The 20,113-nt window shown below is 41.2% G+C and overlaps 1 protein-coding gene across 25 annotated transcripts in view; it reads right to left on the reverse strand.

The window, feature by feature from the left end:
- The window catches only part of PCNX1 (pecanex 1), a 104,302-nt gene extending 85,300 nt beyond the window's left edge, over positions 1 to 19,002 (reverse strand). For 19 of the 25 annotated variants that reach the window (XR_012586714.1, XR_012586712.1, XR_012586716.1 and 16 more), the window contains exons 1-6: positions 18,623 to 19,002; positions 10,323 to 10,531; positions 9,555 to 9,833; positions 4,260 to 4,365; positions 1,257 to 1,302; positions 256 to 345 (exon numbers count right to left, since the gene is read on the reverse strand). Coding sequence is in view for 15 of the 25 variants with exons in the window: in XM_074584811.1 (XP_074440912.1) it covers positions 256 to 345; positions 1,257 to 1,302; positions 4,260 to 4,365; positions 9,555 to 9,833; positions 10,323 to 10,531; positions 18,623 to 18,775 (883 nt within the window). In the remaining 10 variants the exon portion in view is untranslated. Of the gene's footprint in view, positions 1 to 255; positions 346 to 1,256; positions 1,303 to 4,259; positions 4,366 to 8,511; positions 8,569 to 9,554; positions 9,834 to 10,322; positions 10,532 to 18,622 lie in introns of those variants that run through there. The other 6 variants (XM_074584810.1, XM_074584808.1, XM_074584806.1 and 3 more) reach the window with 3 other exon arrangements.
- Between the last annotated feature and the right edge of the window lie 1,111 nt (positions 19,003 to 20,113).

Below are 20,113 nucleotides of genomic sequence, written 5' to 3' on the forward strand. Positions count from 1 at the left end.
CAGCAGTAAGGAGACAGTAAATATTTATTACCTGCTGGAAGATACCAGAACAAGAAAAACACAGCCAAAGAATAAAGTTTAACAATTCAAGCTATGCATTCCAAGGACTTAAAGTAATTAAGAAAGGAAACAGGGAATTTCAAGATACTCTTTCTTAGAGTCTATCAAGAAATCGCATGAATTTATTTAGCATGTTAAGTAAAGGGTCTTTGGTAACAAAATACTGTGTTTAATATGCAGAAGAAGAAATTTTACCTTGTTCTTCACTCCCTTCTTTACATAGGCTAGAACTCTGGCCAAGACTTAAACTGATATCATCAGAGGTCTTGGCAGTGTCAGTATCTCCTGTGAATTTTAAGAAAGAAGAGTACTAGTGCTCAAAGTATTAACACATACATCCACACACAAAGCAGATTTCTCACCTATCATGAAAGACTGTTGCTTTTATTTCTTCATTTGAATATAGATAACAATAACTACAAGTAATACGAGATCTCCATTAACTTTTAGAGATAAGTATTGCCTACTCTTTTTCTTTTACTTTGTATATAAGAGTTTTCATTCAACTACACAGATCTTCCTTGAAGAACTGGAAAAGTATCTTACACAGAATCCAATAGAAATAAAGATTATTCTTTTTCATAAAGATATATCTGATCGTTCCTTATTGCATGGTTGCTAATAAAAAATGAGGGGCAGATTGTAACAAGATACTCGTAAAAATAAAAAAGTAAGGAAGAATCAGGAAGGTGATGAAAATTCACATCTCATTTTTGTTTGTCTTATTATTGCCTAATAAATTTACAACATAGTAACTCTGCATATTACAAAAAACTTATTTTTTCATCTCTGAGGAGTTCACAAGGGTTGTCCTGGACAATACTTTGGCTAGATGCCAAGCAACCAGAAATAATCAAGTCATTGAAATACAATACCAGAAGAGCGAATGGTTGCACAGAACTCAAAATAGTAGGGGAAAGCCCACTCAAACCAACCCCTTGGCTCTGCATTTGCAAACGAGAAAAAACCGTTGTTACTTGGAAAACAGAGCACGGATTCGAGGATATCCTCTCCTAGTGTTTTAGGCACACAATTTGCAACTCCAAGGAAGATTTCTGTCAATTAGTGAATCCTGTACTTAGCTCACAAAAAATTTTTGAGGATGAACAATATAGACAGTATTTGGAAATAACTTAGTAAACAACAGCGATTTGAAGTGCTACTGCAACATAATTTTAAGCAGGCAAAAATCTCACCTTTGATGGTTGCTGCTGTTCCCAGACGAGATAACCCAGATCCAACCTAGAAATAGGGAATTATGTAAGAAGCTGTAAACTTTCAGGAACTGCCCGACTATTGTTTCCTATTACTGCAATGCATGCATTTGCTTATACAGCTAGGACAGATTTTCAGAGGCACAAAAGCATCCAACAGCACAGTGCTGTAAAATCCTTTCTGATTCAGAATGTTTCCACTGCAAACAGAGATGACAAGGCATCTAATTATGCATCCAACTGTATCACTGCATTATTCTGTTTTATAGCCAATGTAATTGGAGATTTTACTATGTAGACTTTAAAAGCAGCTTCTAATCTAGGAATTTTCCTTGAAAATACTTAATGTGGAAACAAACTACTAGTGTGGTGGTACACTAATAACTGCCGTTGTAAAGATGGATGTTTAATGCAGTGATCACGGTTGCCTAAAAAAAAAAAACATATCTGTTAAACGTGGCAAACACCAAGCTAAATCCAGAAACTGTTCCTCTTGGAAAACGATACGTATTTTTAACAGGGTTAGTTTCCAGGTCTGTCAGAGTTGATTCAATGACCAGGTCACCACAAGAACTTAAGTGTTGGTACATGGACAGTGGCAGCAGCGTGAACAGGGGATATGGCAGGATGATGCCTGCTGGCAGCTCAGTAAACTTAAATCAGTTTAACCTGATCATTTTCCTGTACCTTATTCCTCCCTCTCATTCCTGCAAATGCGATTTTTCTTTTGAAGACAATTTCTGAGACCTCAGATTACAGTTACGTCAAAGTAAGTAAACTGGTTAGTGAAAGACTGCAGTATTCTTTGACCTATTCTTGGATATTAGTTACAATCACATTTCAAATTTATAGTATCTGCTTTTCAGCCATGTTCAATGGCAAACCAGCAGGCATATACTTCCTCACATGAAAACAAGCTAGCCGTTTAGGTTTGCAGTCTGTCTTTCTACATACATATAGTAATCTGCAGCTGATTATTTTACAGAGGTGCTAAAGAGAACTTAGTCTTTCCTTCAACAGTATTTCCAGTACCATCTCTCTCAAAGAACTCCAAATAACACAGAAAAGTGTACGCGTCAAATAATTAAACTACTCAGAAATAAGACAGAAGAGCACTCAAAGGCAAAATCTGAATCTAAGATATATAACAATGATGGCAGTTTGACTTCCCTATATACTTACTGGGATGCTGTTTTTCAAAAATCCATAGCTCAAATTACTTGGGAAAAAGGACATAATCCTACTAATTCTTCTCTGTAAGCACAGCAAATTTAAGGTAATCTGAAGATGTGTGTAGATTTTATTCAGCCATACTACAGAAGAACAAGGGCTTTGCTACATGTAATGCAGAAAAGCAGCCGGAGCTTGTTTAATACATTTTCTTTACCACACTGTCATCATACTTTTAGTTAGTCATTTTGCCATATTTCAACTTTTTTTTCCCCCTTCAATAATATGCCTTGCTGAATGCTAATGCATCAGCATGGGAAAGCTATTTCATATTAAAAAAACTGAGCAGAACTCAGACACTTACTGTTCACATACCCTTTTGATACTGCAAATTCTAAACACTATACTTCCTTCCACAGCAACTTTAACTGTGTTAATAGTGTCAGCATTAAAGCACACAGGAAAGAACACAGAGCTTCTTCACTGTTTTAACACTAAAACTGTTATGAGTATGTTTGGAATAGGTTTTTCCTCCCAAAGACCAAAGAAACATGATCCCCAGCCTAGTTCTGTCTTCCTACGTAGACCATCGCTTCCTATTCCTTTCAACACTACCAAATACCTGCCCTCTTCAAAGGAGAAAATCTCTTAGAGTACCTATGCTGCATAACGGAGCATTATTCAGATAAAACACCAACATTAGCATAACACTGCACTACATTATATACTGCTTGCTGAGAGAGCTAATTAGAAGGACTTGATATCATAATACCACACCAAGGATTTCCACTTCATTCAAAAATAGCTCCTGTATCTTTAATAGGATGCTGCATTGCTCATTGTCAACATAACCTTACAGTCTGACCAGCCAGTCTAGCTGTCCTCATGAAGAGTTGGTAAAAGAAAAATGCCGCGACTGGCTAAACATCACAAGCCAACTAGAAGGAACAGCACATGCAGCGCTATGGAAGTTGAATGCATAAATCTAGTAGACATAATAAGGAAACAGAACAACTTCCCCAGTGAAATTACACAGCAACTAGAGCATAATGAAGTTGCATTAAAACCTAATAAAGCCAAGTTCTTCAGCACTTCTGTCTGGTGTGCAACAGCCCCTATTTATTGCTTTCTTCCCACCCCTGTTGAAGTGTCAAAATAGTAAAGATTTTGCAGAGGTAAACCAAAAATGAACAGTTTTGGTCTTCCCATTTTCACCAGTTTATCTTGCTTTGTATTTTAGCAAATAAACATTTTTGACTTCAGTCTGAAGTGTCAGGAATGATAACTTTCAGAAAGCCATTTAGCATTGCAAGAGATAATCAGCAGTGGATACATTCTAAGACAACTTAACATAAGCCTCCTGAAATTCAGCACAACTGAAGTTTGCCAATTAAGCATCTAAATGACAGATCAAACAAAAATAAGGGAGGAAAACAAAGTTAGAACATAACGATGAAGTTACAGCTTGAGCTATCCAACTGCTCACCAATACCAAAAGGAAGAAGGAGCCCACCACAGTGGGTCTTGGTACTTATCTGACCATGCTCTGTGACACTTTGATTTACTAAGTGAAAAGAAAACTAACTGAGAAAAAAGGAATGCTTTCTGATGGGACAGCAGGTTGTCTTATAAAATCCAGCCATTCCTTAAACGAACACAAGATGGGATGAGCGAGAGCTATGCAGCTGGGAGAGTGCAATGCCACATTAATAAAGCAATTATATAATATAATAAGAAAAAAATCAGCAAAGATTCCTCTACAGATTGCAAAGCCAGCAGTACTAATGCAACAACTGCAGTGGCTTTATTTCTTACCTGGTTGTTTGGATCTATCCCAGCATAAGAATTGCGTGAACTACAGCCAACAGGGGGAGTTGCTTCTCGTATGAACTCCGACATCTCAATCCCTCCACCAGGGTCACTGAGAAAAACATAAGAGAAAAAAAAAGAAAGCAAACATTAACCTATCAGTTCAACAGAAGTTTGTCTGCCTATGCTGAGTGGGGATTCAAGGCAGTTTTTCCCTTTTTGAAACATCAGGGGCTCAAATATATACCAGTATCTCAGATGAATACTGCCCATTTGACACACAAGCTCAGTCAGAGCTGGAGCACCCTATGTACTGTCACAGAAGTTGCTGCCATATTAAGTCCACTGTCACCAGCCAACAAACTGTGAAGACTTAGGAGCTACAAGGCATTTTGAAATGCTGACATGAAATTCTCTCTGTCTATATGTACACACATGTAACTTTCCGATCATCTGTCCAACCATAAAACACAGAAATCAATCAATCGAAAAAATAATAAATAGAACTCTTTCGAAGAGCAAGGAAAGGAATCCAGATCTTTTCCTTAGACTGGATCTAGGAACAAAAGTAAGGATTGGTTAACCAAGCCACACACTGTCAATTATTGGAAAGGCAGAGACATACAGGGACCCTGTATCTCCCCCAGGGATGCAAACCACTACCTTCTACCAGAAAATAAGTTCCCTTCAGATAATTTAGAGGCTCTACCAAGAAATATTATGAAGTACAATATACATATTATGTCCTAGTGATTTCCCCCTTTCAGGATTAATTACTATTGGTTTGAAAGTATTTATTTTCTAGATCAACATCACCAAACTGAAATTCAACATAATTCAGCTTGTCAAAGACAGATATTTATGAAACAATAGCAAGTTAGGCCTGTCCATTAGGACAATGGGGTGTGAAATGAGTTGGGGACTGCAACTCTGGAATCCAGCCTAGGACTGTTTGTTAATTGCAAAGAGGGAGAAGTTGAGGCATCCTTTTTCCTCTCCCAATGCAGTTCTCTTTAACCACTGTCTCCAACAATACACGATTCAGAGCTGTGGCAAGTCCACTTCAACATTTTACTGGAGAAAGAACATATGCACAACCCTTCTCCATCTGGTCTAAAGAAACTAAAGATGAAGCCCCACTAGAAAAGGGGACAGAAATGGACAGAAGCACTGCAGGACTTACTTAAGAGACAGCTAGTCTCGTAGAAAAGCCTCATGCAATAAGACCAACACCTAATAATTTTTGTAATATATGGACATGGATTTAGGATATTATAAACAAACTGTATGTAGACTAAAGGACCTGAAATATCATTTGTCCTGCAGCATGACATTTTGAGCTGTTGTTATCTCAGAGCAGTGTAAAAGAACAACCTTGGGAGCCATTCTAGATCATACAAGAGGCCCCTGAACTTTCCCTTCATCAGAGATAACAAAAAACCCAGTTTGAAGTTAGGAATATACAACTTCAATAAAAATAAGTTAACTTAAGAGACAATCAGCTATCGGTTAGCAGAACAATTATGGTCCGACACCAGCGAATTGATGAAAGAAGTGAAAAGCCACCATTTTGGTACAGCTCAGCAGTGAGACATAAGCATGCTCTTATTGATCACTGCTTGCAGAGCCCTCTCTGACCTGATATTATCAACTATGGTAAGACAGAATCAGGTACAGAAAAAAAAAAAAAACAAAAAACCAAAAAACAAACAACACACCAGAATTCAGCTTCAATAATCTCCACCAATTTTAGCCAAACAAGGTATTCCTTATGTAAGCATTGTAAGAACACATAAGGACATAACATGAAGTTAAAGACTAAACTGTAAAATTCTCACTTAATGTTTAAGTCCAGTATACATTATGATGACAACGGAAGATACAACAAAGAATGCCTTTCAGAAAAGCTGGAATTCTTTTTCTGTTTGAATAATTCATTCAGAAACACCACATATGATTAAAGTATGTCCTATAAAGTAGAAAAATATGTCAATGTGAATAAGCTCTCATGCATAGAACTGGATAGTTAGCCAGGGTGGGAGAAGGAGGTGATTTTGTCTAAAAGTGACCTAACACACATCAGCGTAAGCAGCAATACAACCCAACACCACCTCTACTCACAGATACTGTCTTCTCTGACAGCACACACAAACTAATGGATTAACAAAAGCTAGTAACAAACAACAACAAAGTCTGAAGGAACAGGCAGGAAGTACAGATTTATCATTGTGTGCATAAGGATGTAGAATACAACAGCATGTAGAATCCTTTAGGAGCCATTTATCTGCTAGTGTTGTGGCGATTGCTTTCTGCAATTAAGTTTAGAATCAGTTTCTTAGTTTGCCGACTTCTTACCTTAGAGCAAGCACTATGCTTTACAGTTTGCAAGCAAAAAACTGAAGTTACTACACAAATTGAGAAGACTGAGTAAATTATGGCCAGCTACCTGCAACAGAGGCTGCTGTGAAAGAGGCATTCAGAGACTGCACAAAACAAATTAAAAGTAGTATTTCAATTATTAGTAACTGTCCTATCTAAAATTACTATCTGTAGCTATATTAGATTAGTGTGTTAAAGACTAACCAAAAGTCTGAAGAGGCTGCAAGTGAATTCAGAAGTTTAAAACCTGACTTAGGCCCATTGACCAAAGAAATCTGATATTTGGACTAGAACTTCCAGAGAGAATTTGGAATGAGCAAGTTTGATTTCAGGATGAAGCAGAGGAAGAGTTTTATTCTTTTCTTTTGAATACCTTCTCCCCTTAATTTCCAACTAAAACAAGATAACTAGTCAGGAGGCTGCTCTCAAAATACAAAAGGACCACAGCATGCGCTGCAAATGCTAGACCACAACAGTTTCAAATATTAAGAGAAGTTTTCTTTAAAGCTTGAATCGCTAATTCAGAAATCATTAAGTCAGAAAGGCAAAACAGCTCCAAGCTTAAGAACAGGTCTGCTAGCTACAGAAAACTGCGAGGAGAAAAAATAGCAAAGGTAGGGCAAGAGTTGTAGAGATCACTCCTTTTTTTAAATTTCTCTTGCTCATACTTAAGTAGACTGTACATAACTCAAAGATGCAACATTCTCCAGCTGTCAGTTTTATTTTGTAGAAGCACACATGAAATTCACATAGCATCATGATAACAGCTCACCTATCCTGATGCTATCCAGGGACAGCAATGTCACCAGGTTAATGCTTTATGATGCTTTCAACCATAGTAGTCACTAACTCAAGAATTCATATTGCCAAAAGCATAACTGACTCAAGTGTTTTAAGGTATCCACGTGGGTCCACAGATACCCAACAAAGATTACGCTTGCACTGTTCCTTCTACGTTTTATGTGAGATTAGGAGCCTGTACCCCCATTATTTGTTTTCATGAAAACACACAGAAGAATTACCAACATCACCCATTTAAGTATGAAAGCAACAACCACACTAGAAGCTACAGAAGACAACTCACATTCCTATCTCTAAATTAAGACTAGCTTCTTTCAAAAGTATTAACTACAGAATTTCAGCTTTATAAAGACAATGAGGAAAAAATAAACAAGGCATTTCTTAGGGAACAGTAAGTTGTTCTTTACTTAAGCATACCAAAGTTTTATGACAAGATTAAAAACCCTCAGAGTTTGGTCCTATTCACAAACCAATGTGAACTGAAGATAAATAAGCAGTTCATGTAAACCTACAAGTGACAGCACATAATTTTTGCCAAATACCTGAAAGCACCACTTTGCAGATAAACATCTTCAGAAAGAAAGAACAGCAGTTCTTAGAAGCTAAACAGAATCCTGAACATAACTTTTGAACAGAAACCAGACTATTGCTTAATCCTTCAAAAATACTAATATTCATATCTAAAGTGGTCCTAGGGATGATATGTGCACGGGGGGTAAAAACTCTAGGACAGCTTTGCACATTATACTATATATATATAGGTATCACATGGTGTAGCCTAAGCTATCAAAACTAACCTCCTGATTATGCAAATATTTAAGGTAGTATGTTTGCTCTGACCTCCTCTATATCCATCTTATGCTAGGGGAGCAGAGTTTTAAAAAAAGAAAACCCTACATATACATTTTCTTCTGAGGCAGTTTTTTGTCATTATTGTTCCAATTTAGCTGACTAAGAAGGGGACACCTCAATATTAAAACACTCACTGTACATCCCCTCTACTGGTTTGAATGCTATCATCCCAGAGTTCTTGTAAGCTTCCAGGCAAAGATTAGCATATACTGTACATCCCACTTACCAAAAAGTAACTCCGTAATTTCTGCATTGACCTTGTTCCCAGTTCTAGTTAAGAGACCTGAAAGTGGGAACAAGGATCATATAAAAAGTTAATGAAACTTTAGTTGGCAAGCAGGACACACAGCATCAAACTAACCTCTACTTCTGAGCTCACAAATGCTTATAATGTAATAACTTGTCCCACGTCAATTGCTCCTTAGACAAAACAGAACTTCTGAAACATCCAGAAGTAATTCACAATACTAGTAGGAAGAAGTCCCTTGCCAAGTCTTGGCTACTGTTTTGGAAGCAAAAGCTACATGGCTTAGAAAAGAAAAATTAATCATCGCTGCTAAAACATGTGTTAGCAAGGTTGCATTGAAACAGAAGAGACCACTAGTTTACTTTCATGAATTTTATTAAGCAGAATAAGCATTAATATACATTTAGGCAAGCATTCTGCCGAAATAGCTCAATACAGTTTTAGTAAGGTATATGGTGATCTAAATGGAGTCACAATTAAAATCAACGGGATCAGTTACCAAACACAACATGGAAAAGGGGTCAGGTTATAAAAGATTGATACAAGAAGTTACTGTATATCAACTTTAAAGGAATCCAAGACACCATTTTGGCTAACAATACCTGAGCTGAGAGCAGATACAGAAGAACTTAAGACCCATCACACGAGAAGCTACCCCATAGGCACAATGAAGTCCTTTTACTTCTAGGCTGAGCATTTTAATGAGCATCACTTTAACACTTCCTTTAAGCATCCTGATAAACAGACTTAACAGTCTTCTTACAGCTACATTTCCTTATAGCACGTGTCTCCATGTAAAATTTTCAGGGTTTTGTTTGTTGTTTTTTTTCTTTTTTTTTTTTTAAATAAAACACACACAACCTTTTAAGAGTCAGGACAGCATACTAGTTGCCTTGCTTTGAAAAGGATTCATGCCTACTAGTACCAGAAACTCACAGACAAGAGAAAGGTCTTCTTTAAAAGCTAACAATTCAAGGTTGATTTATGTCATGCAGTGTAACTCTTAAGATGGCCTCAATTACCTGGAGCCAGGCAGAGGCTTTGATAATAGAGCTCGTAACACATCCACAGTCTCATCAGACTGGTTAGGCTGGCCTTGTTGACTCATCTTTTGCTCTTCTTTCTCCAAGTAGTCTGGTCGGAGGAGGAAAGCCTCTGGGGTTTTTTTTATGCTGGCAACAGCAAAGCAGGTCTGTGGAAAGGAATCACCTCCTATTGACAGTACTTCAGAATCATCATCTTCATTACTGAGCAATTCCAGAATTTCCAAATCCACAGGACAGCGTTCTCCTGAAGACAGACTATGACTAGAGTCAAGCACTGTATCCAACTCGCGCTTTTGCAAAACTAAGCAAATTGAAACCTGGTCAGACATTCCTTTCAGTGATAAAAGACTTAGCATGTAGTATGTGGTCTCCGACAGCTAGATTTTTAAAACTAAGTCCACTGCTGAAATAAGATTACTTGTACTGGTTGTGTTCATTAAGTATTTAGTGACCTAATCAGCACACATTTTCCATGCTATTGTTTCAGTGCTTCCAGCATTTTCGATATTGTTCTGTAACTGCTTTGGGGAAGGAACCAGGAAATTAACATGAATCCATCATTTCCAAACTAATACATAAGTAAGTCTGCTTTTAAAGACCAGACTTAAACAGTCTTTCAAAACTATGGAGGTCTGCATCTATATTCCTCAGTGTTTATTTCAACTACCATTCCAGTTACCTATCTGATGAAGACAGGCCTGTTTATCATTTGAAGCAGTATACAAACATCAGCAGACACCTTACCTGGGCCCATTGCTGTCTTTCCTCTTGGCTGAAACATTGCTTTGTTCTGTTTTTGCATCTCTGTCCATATGCTCACTGGCATTCCTCTCCACAATTTCTCCCTCATCCAGTGCCCTGTGCAAACGGTAATTCACCATCTTCAAAACGATAAAGAGAGCTGCTATCACGGGGCAGTAGACAGCTACTATCATCATGGAAGAAGGAAGGGCCTTTCAAAAGAGAATAAGAAAGAGTTAATGAACACGAGGTCAAACGTCTGTAAGAATACATAAAGCTATCTGTAGTTTAACAGTCTCTTTCATATAGAAAAGATTGATCACACTAAAAATGAAGGTTTAAATACACACCCCCTATGCTCAGGCTTTGTGTGGAGATTGTTACAAGTCTAGCAACATAGAAGAAAGGACCAGTTGGACTACAAGATACCAAAGCACCACAACAGCATGGTAACTATACCTATCACTGGAGCTTCAGAACCAAATTCAACTCTTGTTCTCTTTTTCCAGACTATTGGAACGTAAGACCTTGACTATGAAACCTAAAGCTAACATGATTTTGTGCATCACACCCAATATTTTTGATTAGTTGCTATGAATAATAAAAAAAAAGATTTTAAGCAACTTGAAAACTAAACCAAGCACAGGGTATGACCTTATTTCAGGTCTAGTACACAGCACCAAGTGCATTTTGGAAAAACTGATGGCAGATGGGAGAAAGCCTGCTCAACTACCCAACATAGATGTTTTGACTTCACCTGTCAGCCTCCAACAGCTGCTCTTGCACAAGATATTGATCAGTCACAAAAGCCAAACTTTTCCCTACCTACATGCAACAAAAGGCTGTTTACATTTGTGGCTCACACATTTGAGCAGCAGCCCACAATAACCTGCAAGACCACATGCTGCAAGAAGTATCTGTGCTAGACCATTACATGCCCATGGAAAGGCAGACAACACAGATGTTCTGAAGAGAATTTTTCAGAATGTCTCAAAGATGACCAGAAGCCACATGAAAAGCCTCAGTCCTGAATCCAACTTTTGAAATTCCACTCAGAGATAAGACTTCTCATGCAACTTCTGCTGAGGCCCATAAGACTTTTACAGATCACTTCAGCGACAGATATTAATTGCTGCCTAATGGCTATTTAAAAGAATTGTTCAGAGTACTAGCTAAACTTCAGATTTCACTTCAAGGCTTTCACCCTTCTAATTCACCTTTTATTCATATTTATAATTTTGCCATTTCCCAAGGCAGTCACTAAACAAAGTGAGATATCACCTCTTAGTCTTCATGCACCAATAGACCACTTTCCTTACAAAAGCAACTAGAGTCTGTGTTCTCAAATATTTTGCTGCATCACTATCCTCTATCCTTTACCCCACCGATGGTGTAGTTTCATATAAAATCCTAACAGCCATAAATATCTATACACACACATAGACATAGGACAATCAGAATTAAGAAGCATTTGTTACCCAGCACGAACATTAATTTAGTAGATGAGAAGAACAAGTGAGCTTTAGACCTCCTAGCCTAAGAAGAATTCCAGCTTGTCTCGCACACCTCCCTTCCTATACAGGTCATTGCAAGAGAAAAGCCATTATGGTGATCAAAGCCCCATGCACATCTTGCAGAATCAGAAAGTGAACATGACTGGAGAATAAGACAGAAGGCCTTTTCTATTCTGCACATAAAACTAGTTTTAGTCTTTTAAAAGAGATCCAATTATAAGATTAATATTTCTACATATTCAAGAGTTTATTAGTCCCAGAAGAACTGACAGTGCTTGTCACACAATTGAAGCCATGACTTCAGCAAAAACAGTTTGAAGAGATCTCCAAATATGAAATACTGTACTAATACAGGGGATAAAAGAATATACATTTCTAAATATTGTATTGACTGTTACTTCAGAACAAAACCAATCCTTAATCTGGCTGCTCACCTTCTGCCAGTAAGCAAAAACAAATAATCAACATAACATTTCTAAAGCCGAACAACTATAAATAATTGAGTCTGGAATCAATCAGGAGGCAGGTTACTTATTAGGATTCTTTTCTTAAAGAGATCAAGTTTAACCTACCTTTTCCTCCAAAACAAGTTAAGTCAACACCTAATGAAACATTTGAAGTAGGACAGGCAAATTAAGCTGAGGTATGCTAACTTGTATTTTGCACGCTGAGCTGGACAAGACCGTAGTGGACAGGGAGATTCATGCACCAAGCACCACTTCAGGAGGAGAAAGAGGAAACATAGCTATTTAAAAACAGCATCAGTAAGCAATCAGGAGCCACAATGATGCTAAAGGCATCCACACAACCCCTGAAGCAATGCTATGAGGGTTTCCTCAAGAAATGCAGTGCTTCTGCTTCCAGGAACTTCAGAGGCAGCTAGCTCACTGCAGGCAAGGGCAAGCCCGTTAACTTTGGCAAAACGTATGAGCTTCATACCTGCTAAGCAGTCTGCTAGTCAATCACAAACACAACTTCAACTAGCCTCTCTTTAACAAGTACCTAACGTTCATAAGCCATTATCAGCAGAGTCAGTTTAACACTAGATGACAAAAGCTAGAGTTAGTCTACAAAAGACATGCCTATACTTTTCTATCTGCAGAGCTCTTCAATTTCTCCCCTCCACTCCATCACCAGTGAGGTCACTCAGTGTACCCAGTTTACTTTGTGGAATGCAAATTCTATGCATCCTGTTCTACAAAGGAAAGTTGTGAGAACAAGTGGGGAAAACAGCAGAATGCCTCATGTAACTTGCAGCAAACCCAATAAAGAATTAAAGGGTACTTTTTCCTCACATGCCGTTTCTGCTGGATTGCAAAAAGCTAAAAACAAAATAAATTAATTCACTACTTTTCATTCTTCGCATTATTAGTAGATATCCCTCTCTGGATAGGGCATATGCTCTGGGAATAGGAGAAATTTTAGCATGTTCGGCATACTCTGCTGTCTGATTACACTCTACATTAAGTCTCAAGCTGTGGCACTAGCAGCATGGTACCAACAACTCACCTGCATTCTAGCCAGAAGAGAAAGAATTACTGCAACCCAACCTAAACCACTGGTGCCTTCTCTATTTTTCTTTGCCAAACTTAGAAGCATTCAACATCCATTTGGGGTCTTCTGTCCACAAGCCAGGGCAAGTTAAAGTGAGATTATATTTTAAACTGTGCTTGACATTTTACCACATTTGAGGAGAGACAAGTCTCTCACCAACATAACTGAGGATCCTATACAATACCATCTTCAAGATTGGAATACAAATCCAAGTCCTACAAATTTGCAGATAGATCTCACTTCAGTTATTTTCACAAGTACTAAAGCATTTTTATTGGGTACAACAGACTAAAAACCTCAGGTTAGAGCTTGTTAGCAGACACCAGCTGGCTACAAGTCTGTATCTGCAACAGCATTTCAGAGAACATCCCATTTTATGGCACATCTCTAGTCACTCCATTAGAGCATCAAAAGAAAACATACACTGAACAGCAGCAGTCACAACTGAAGCTCTTATAGGAGAGAAGAAAGAGCTAGACATGACCATACAAAACCTGCCTGCTTTAATTACATTCTGTTGAAAACTTCAGTCATCTAATGGCTGAATAAACCAAATAATTAGATAAATTCCTAGCTGAAAGTATTTCCCTAAATCTTAAAGGGAAGTTAAGTAGTACTCTCAAAGATGGAGGGCAAGGGGAAGGACAACAAGTTTCTACCACCTTTCCCTCAGCAGTTACTTTCCAATTTTAAACCTTTCAGGACAACTTATGAAATCCATACTATATATGTGGACAAAGGTGAGACACAGGAATGCACAGCTGAGGAGCGGGACTGTCCCTTGTGGAAGCTGCTGGCTGTTAGGTCAGCTCAGCTGCACCACAACACACCTTTTGTGAAAGAGTAGGTAGAAAAAGCTTTAAATACTCCTCGATTCCAGTGGTCAATCTAGAACAGAACTGAAACCTCAGACCACTAGTTACAGAACTAAAATATTCCAATTTGAACTACAAAGGACACAGTATCTTGATTCAACTTTTCAAATACGTAAGTGCCAGGAATCAGAAGAAATTTCATTGATCGCAAGCTAGGCTGCATACTTATGAAAAAACAAAGACCATATGGACCTTACCTAACCCCATCTAGCTTTAGCTAGATACCACAGATGCAATGAAGTTTCCAGATTATTGTCAAAAAGAGACATGTAGGTGTTACCTGTTGAGAACATCCATAGGGGAGTCTCCCAACCCAAATCAGATTGCAAGTCCTTACGTAAAAGTGATATCAATCAAACATTTATTGAGCAGTAGCAGTTGCCTTGTAAAATGCTCTCACATTAAAGCATTTTAAAGGCCAGTATTTTATAGAAACTGTCACACTGGAGAAAAGGAAAGAAACAGCAGATGCAATTTTGTCACCATTTTTTGTTTATGAGCGGCCTGATAACTGCTGTTATCAGGAAGCACGTTCAGTTACAAGTTATCTAGCTTTCGACTGAAACCTCAAGGCATACAAATGAAACTTGAGTAACCAGGAAACTAGATGTGGCTTAGAGCAGTGTGGGTTACCAGGGATTCTCATCATACATCCAACTTCAAGTACTTAAACTCTTAGTTTATGATACAGCATCTATTTCAGAAACTTCACTGGAAAAAGACATCCACATGAAGATACATTTGTGTGACCTACTTCTATAACTACATACACAAGTCAGGAAACCAAGTGCCTATTAAGTGAACTGTTGTCTAAATGAGCTTAACTTTGACAGACAAGTTCTGTAGGTACATACAAGCCCATCACCCCAAGCAAGGTACAGTCCTGGCTCCTCTTCAGTCACTGGCAAAGTTCCCCAAGCACTGGAGCCAAGACTTCACCCCCTCCTGCGCACGTCGTGGGGCTGAAACAGCATTCCGACTAGGGGAAGTGCTTTGGCAGCCTCCTCTCTTCCCTTCCCCCTTGCAAAACCGATGCATAACATTGGCCTCTGCATTTACAGTATTTTTTCCAACTCCGCCACTATGTTTTACAACCTAGCTGTACAGTTTCCCCATATTGTAGCCTATTTTCTTCTCCCAACTTGAGTTTTGGATTAGAGTAAAAACAGGGATCAGCTCTTACGACAGATATGCAGATCAACAAGCACTGTTGAGTCTGTTACTGAATACAAACATCCAAACAGGATAGATTTAACTAGTCTAGAAAGCAGTATTTTTGTATGCATGCTGCCAAGCCACAGATCCAAAAGTACAGGACTCAAGCAGCTTTGCTCAAGCAGACGTTTCTCTTCCTCTACACCCCAATTTCTTCATTAGCTTCACTCTAATTTTGCCACATTCTCAACGAGGATGGGTTAAGTCCTTAAGTTAAATACACACGAGAAAAATAAGAGTATCGGATCTGTAATACAGATACATTTTTCTATACATCTGTCTTCTCCTTTACACAGGGTACGGATCTCACTTTCATGTACTTAAGCTCAGAAGGCAGATGAGGGACCAAGGAAGAAAGGTTCACTGAATTCTACTGCTAATTTCTTCAGTTGGTTTGCACCATGCATTAAACCATTAAACCCATCAACCCTAACAGTACTGGCATACACGTGCTAAGAAACACACATATTTATGGTATTACTTGCTGACTGCAACCATTACCAGATTCCATTCTGAAAATACAGGATCAATAGAAGGAATGCACAGATGAAAGATTTGCAACCTTGCGTGCAATAAACCAAGTTGTTAAGCAATAAATGTATCTAAATTATCATATCCAAAAGAGATTAAGTGTTCCATTCCTGTTGGGAGTTAAATGACATTTGAAAAAAAGTGATTAGGTTTACTGTAAAAATGCATTCAGCCTTGAGAAGTTCTTCGGGGATCCTTTTGCCTTTGTTGCTACAAAACAATTTAGGAATAACTACAGTTATTGCTGCCCCAATGCATCAAAGCAACACTATGATCTCGGAATTCCTTTAAGTGAGTAAGTTTTATAAGTAATATCGAACCTGCCAGCATTCTAAGTCTTTCTATATACTTTGTTTTTTTAAACACACAGGGTTGTCTGCCAGCAACAAATCATTTGAAGCTAGCTTAGAAACTCCCTCCTACACACCACTGAGCCATGCTCAGAATTCAGATTACGATTACCTAAGACTTTTTAAGCAAGTTCTGCTTATTTATGTATGTCCTACAGCAATGCAACATTTACTGCTTTTTATTCTGAAAAGGCGCTTAAGAGATGCTAAGGAGCTAAGATGACCATCACGGTTCTGCCTGTTTAGCTTGTGTCTAGACAACACTTAAACTGCAGAGGGTGGAAAGAGGGAAAACAGCCAAATATGATTCAATCTGCTTTAACTTGTGACTAATCTCCCTACTTATTCTCAGGGAAGTTGGCACTTGTTGTTGCATCTTTAACTTGTCCAGAGCTATGAAGCAAGAGATTTTCTCTGACCTCAACAAAACCTGAAGCAGCTTGCTTTTGCCTGTCTTTTCCTTTTGCACAGGAAAAGCAAGACATTTAAGCAACTCAAGTTTACCCCATAGTATGGGCAACTGAAGTTTAACTGCTGCTTTAAGAGCAGCACAAGACTCAAATGCTGGTCCAGATTTATCAGTTGTCAAAAGACCTGTGTAAAATATAGATCAACTCCCATCAAAAGTCTCCTGTACGTGCAGAACATAGCTCACCACAGCTTTATGAGCAGCTTGCTCAGCAAGGCAGTACTAATTAAATAGACTATTCTGTCAAAGCAGAAGGATAGTATTTCTTAAAAAAAAAAAAAAGAAAGCTGCATTTCAGACAAAAGGACTCTCCTCTTCCAACATTCAGCAGAACCCCAAAGAGATACAGATTCACAGTTTTTATAGAGAGGATCTGCTTAGTTGAAAGTTTTATCTAGCTGTTGTCACATTAACTTTGGTTTTAGAAGCATTTTGTCTCAGCCTGCGGTTTCCTTGCCAGCAGTCTAAAGTTTTCAAACAAAAAGCCTCGAAGCTACTTTTTCCAAGACCCAGTAATGTGAATTAAAAACTAACTGTACAGGGTTGCAGCTTCCTCTTCTACACTAGGTATTTCTTAGTATGAAGTGTCTCAGACTGCAGTCTTACAAATTGCTTTTTAACAAAGCAAATGCCTGACCCCAGAGCTCTCAATCTCTGCAACTGCACTCACGTGGAGTTTTTCCTCCAAGATTTCATTCACTAACTCACATTTTTTCACAGGGCAGTTTCTACTTTAAGTTGTCACAGCATCTGGACCTGGCAGATTTGCAAATTACATTCCACCTCACATGCTCAGAAGCGGTCACAACATACCTAGTGTGCTCACGCTTTCCTACTGAAAAAAATCTAAAGTGAAATATTAGTATTTCAGCAATTACACACAGCTTACACAGGAAGAAAAGCAATGACCAACAGGAAACTGGCCCCTCTCCCATAACTGATCATACCTCTCCTATATTTGTTTCCAAGTCCAAATGTCAATAGAGCTTCTAGGTTTAAAGGTTAGTATTTCAACAGTTGATTGAAGTGGCAGATACAGAGATATACTCAACAGCAATTCTCCCAAACCAAGTACAGTAAAGTCTGGTCACAAGCAAAAAAGACAAAGTAGCTTCTTGTCAATAACACACAGTCCAGATACACTGCCAGCCTGCACACAGCACACTACATTATGGCCAAATAAACGTCTCGGTTACGGACCCTGTGTCCATACGTCCATTGGGGGAGGGATGTCCATAACCCTGTCTCAAAAGTCAGAAGAGAAAGCGACAGAGCCACCAGCCAGAAATACCGACTAGATCTGACAGCTTCTACAGAAACTGCGCTTTTTCCTGGACTACCAGTAGACCTGCAGTGGAACCTCGTAGCATTATGTCCAGTTTTGAAGGCAAGTGAACAGAAAAACGAAGGCAGAGCGCCAGCGACTAAAGCCCTGCCGCGCCCGACCCGCTCCCCCCACTTTCCCCCCGGTAACAGGTCCGTGCTCCCCAAACGCCGCAGCCTCAGGCGTACCCCGGCCCGCCTCCACCGCGGCTGCTGGGCCCGCCGCGGGCAGCGCCGGGGGCCGACAGGGGAACCCGGCGGCCGGCGGGCCCCGGGGCGGCCCGGCAGCGGCAGGGGGCGCGCGTGCGACGGCCCCGGGGCCCTTCCCGCCCCCCCCCGCGCCGGGCCGGGCCGGGCCTCGCCGTCGCCGCTGAGGCGGGCGCGCCCCCCCGCCAAGGCCCGCCCGCCCCGAGGCCCAGGCCGGCACCATTCCCCCCCCGTCCCGCCGGTCGCGGCGGCGGCCAGCGCTCACCATGTAGAGGGTGAAGGGGAAGCCGAGCAAGAAGAGCCACAGGTAGAGGTGCAGCGCGTTGACCCCGGCGCCCTGGTGCGGGTCCTGGTACCAGCCGCCGCTCAGCGCCGCCCACACGCCCTGGCGCAGGATCTGCAGCACCTGGGAGCCCATGGCGGCCCCGCTCCGCCGAGCCGGCCCCGCTCTATCCGCCCTGCGAGCCCGGGCAGAGCCGCGCGCCGCCCGCCCTCCGCGACAGCCCGCACGGCCGCAACCGCCGCCGCCGCCTCCCCAGCAACGCCGCCGCCATCTTATGTCCGGGCCCCGGGCCGGCCGCCCGCCCCCGCGCCGCCGATAGACCGGCAGCCCTTGCGGCAGGGGGACGCCCGCCCCGCGCTCTGTCGCCGGGGAGGGACAAGGCGGCGGGGGCGGGGGCGCCCGCCACTGCGCCTGCGCGCGGCCTCTCGCCCCGCCGCTAGCGCCCCCTGGCGGCGCGGAGGAGGGCGGGGCGGGCGAGCGGCTGCCGCTGGCCCTAATCGCCACCCGGGACCCAAGCCCCAGCGGCGGGGCGGCGGCAGGCTGGGGGGCGCCAGGAGCACTCGGCGGGGGGGGAGGCTGGAACGTATGTCCCCATCACCGGGGCGGGTTCATGCCTGCGGCCTGGCCCGGGTGGCTCTCGGGGCTTGTGCCGTGTCAGGGTACTCCTCGAAAATGGAGGGAGGCACATGGGGTTTTCCTTCCCCTCTTTCAGGGCTTTGCTTCTGGCAAGGCGCTGTCACCTCTTCTTGTTGCAGGGCGAGGGGGACATCGTCCCGTCACACGCTTTGGTGCTTTAAAATTAAGGTAACAACCTTGCCTTTTTTTGGAGTCCACGTTTACTGTCAACGTACGTTACCAAAACCCCTGTCCCACCACAGGGCTTGTTTTGGTGTTGCTTTCGGCACACACAGAGCCAGAATTGCTCAGGCTTTAACGCAGGGCAGAACACAGCACAGCAGGCCAGGGGCACACCGCGAGTCTCTCACAGAGGTCGGTCTCAGCTTCCACATTCAGCCATTTTCACAGAAAGCAACTAGTTCTCAGCAAGTCCCAGCCTTCCCCTTAGACGGGTACGTCCCAAAAGTCACGTATCAGATAAAAAAAGGATAGATTAGGGAAGGAGTTGGGAGAGAGCTGTCAAGCAGGGGAAAAGGGAGGTTTTTTCCTTCAAACCTTATGAACAAGTACTGCTGAGGATGGCTCATTAAAATAGCCTGGCTCACCAGTCACATCTGGGAAAAAGTAGCCGTGAGGGTACGCTATGATACTCTCGCTGTGGTGGCAGAAGGTTCCCACACAGGTTCCGTCCTGAGACCAAGCTACTGTCCCGCTCCAGCGGATGGGAGACAGGGGAGCGGCACCTTCTGGGGCTCTGCTGCAGAGGAATTGCAGGAATGAAATAACCGGAGCGCTCAGTCATGACTCATGATGAGCACGCATTTGGGCTGGTGTTTTCAAGAGGCTGCGTTAATG

This window comes from Larus michahellis, chromosome 4, assembly GCF_964199755.1.
Source record: "Larus michahellis chromosome 4, bLarMic1.1, whole genome shotgun sequence".
Classification (NCBI taxonomy): domain Eukaryota; kingdom Metazoa; phylum Chordata; class Aves; order Charadriiformes; family Laridae; genus Larus; species Larus michahellis.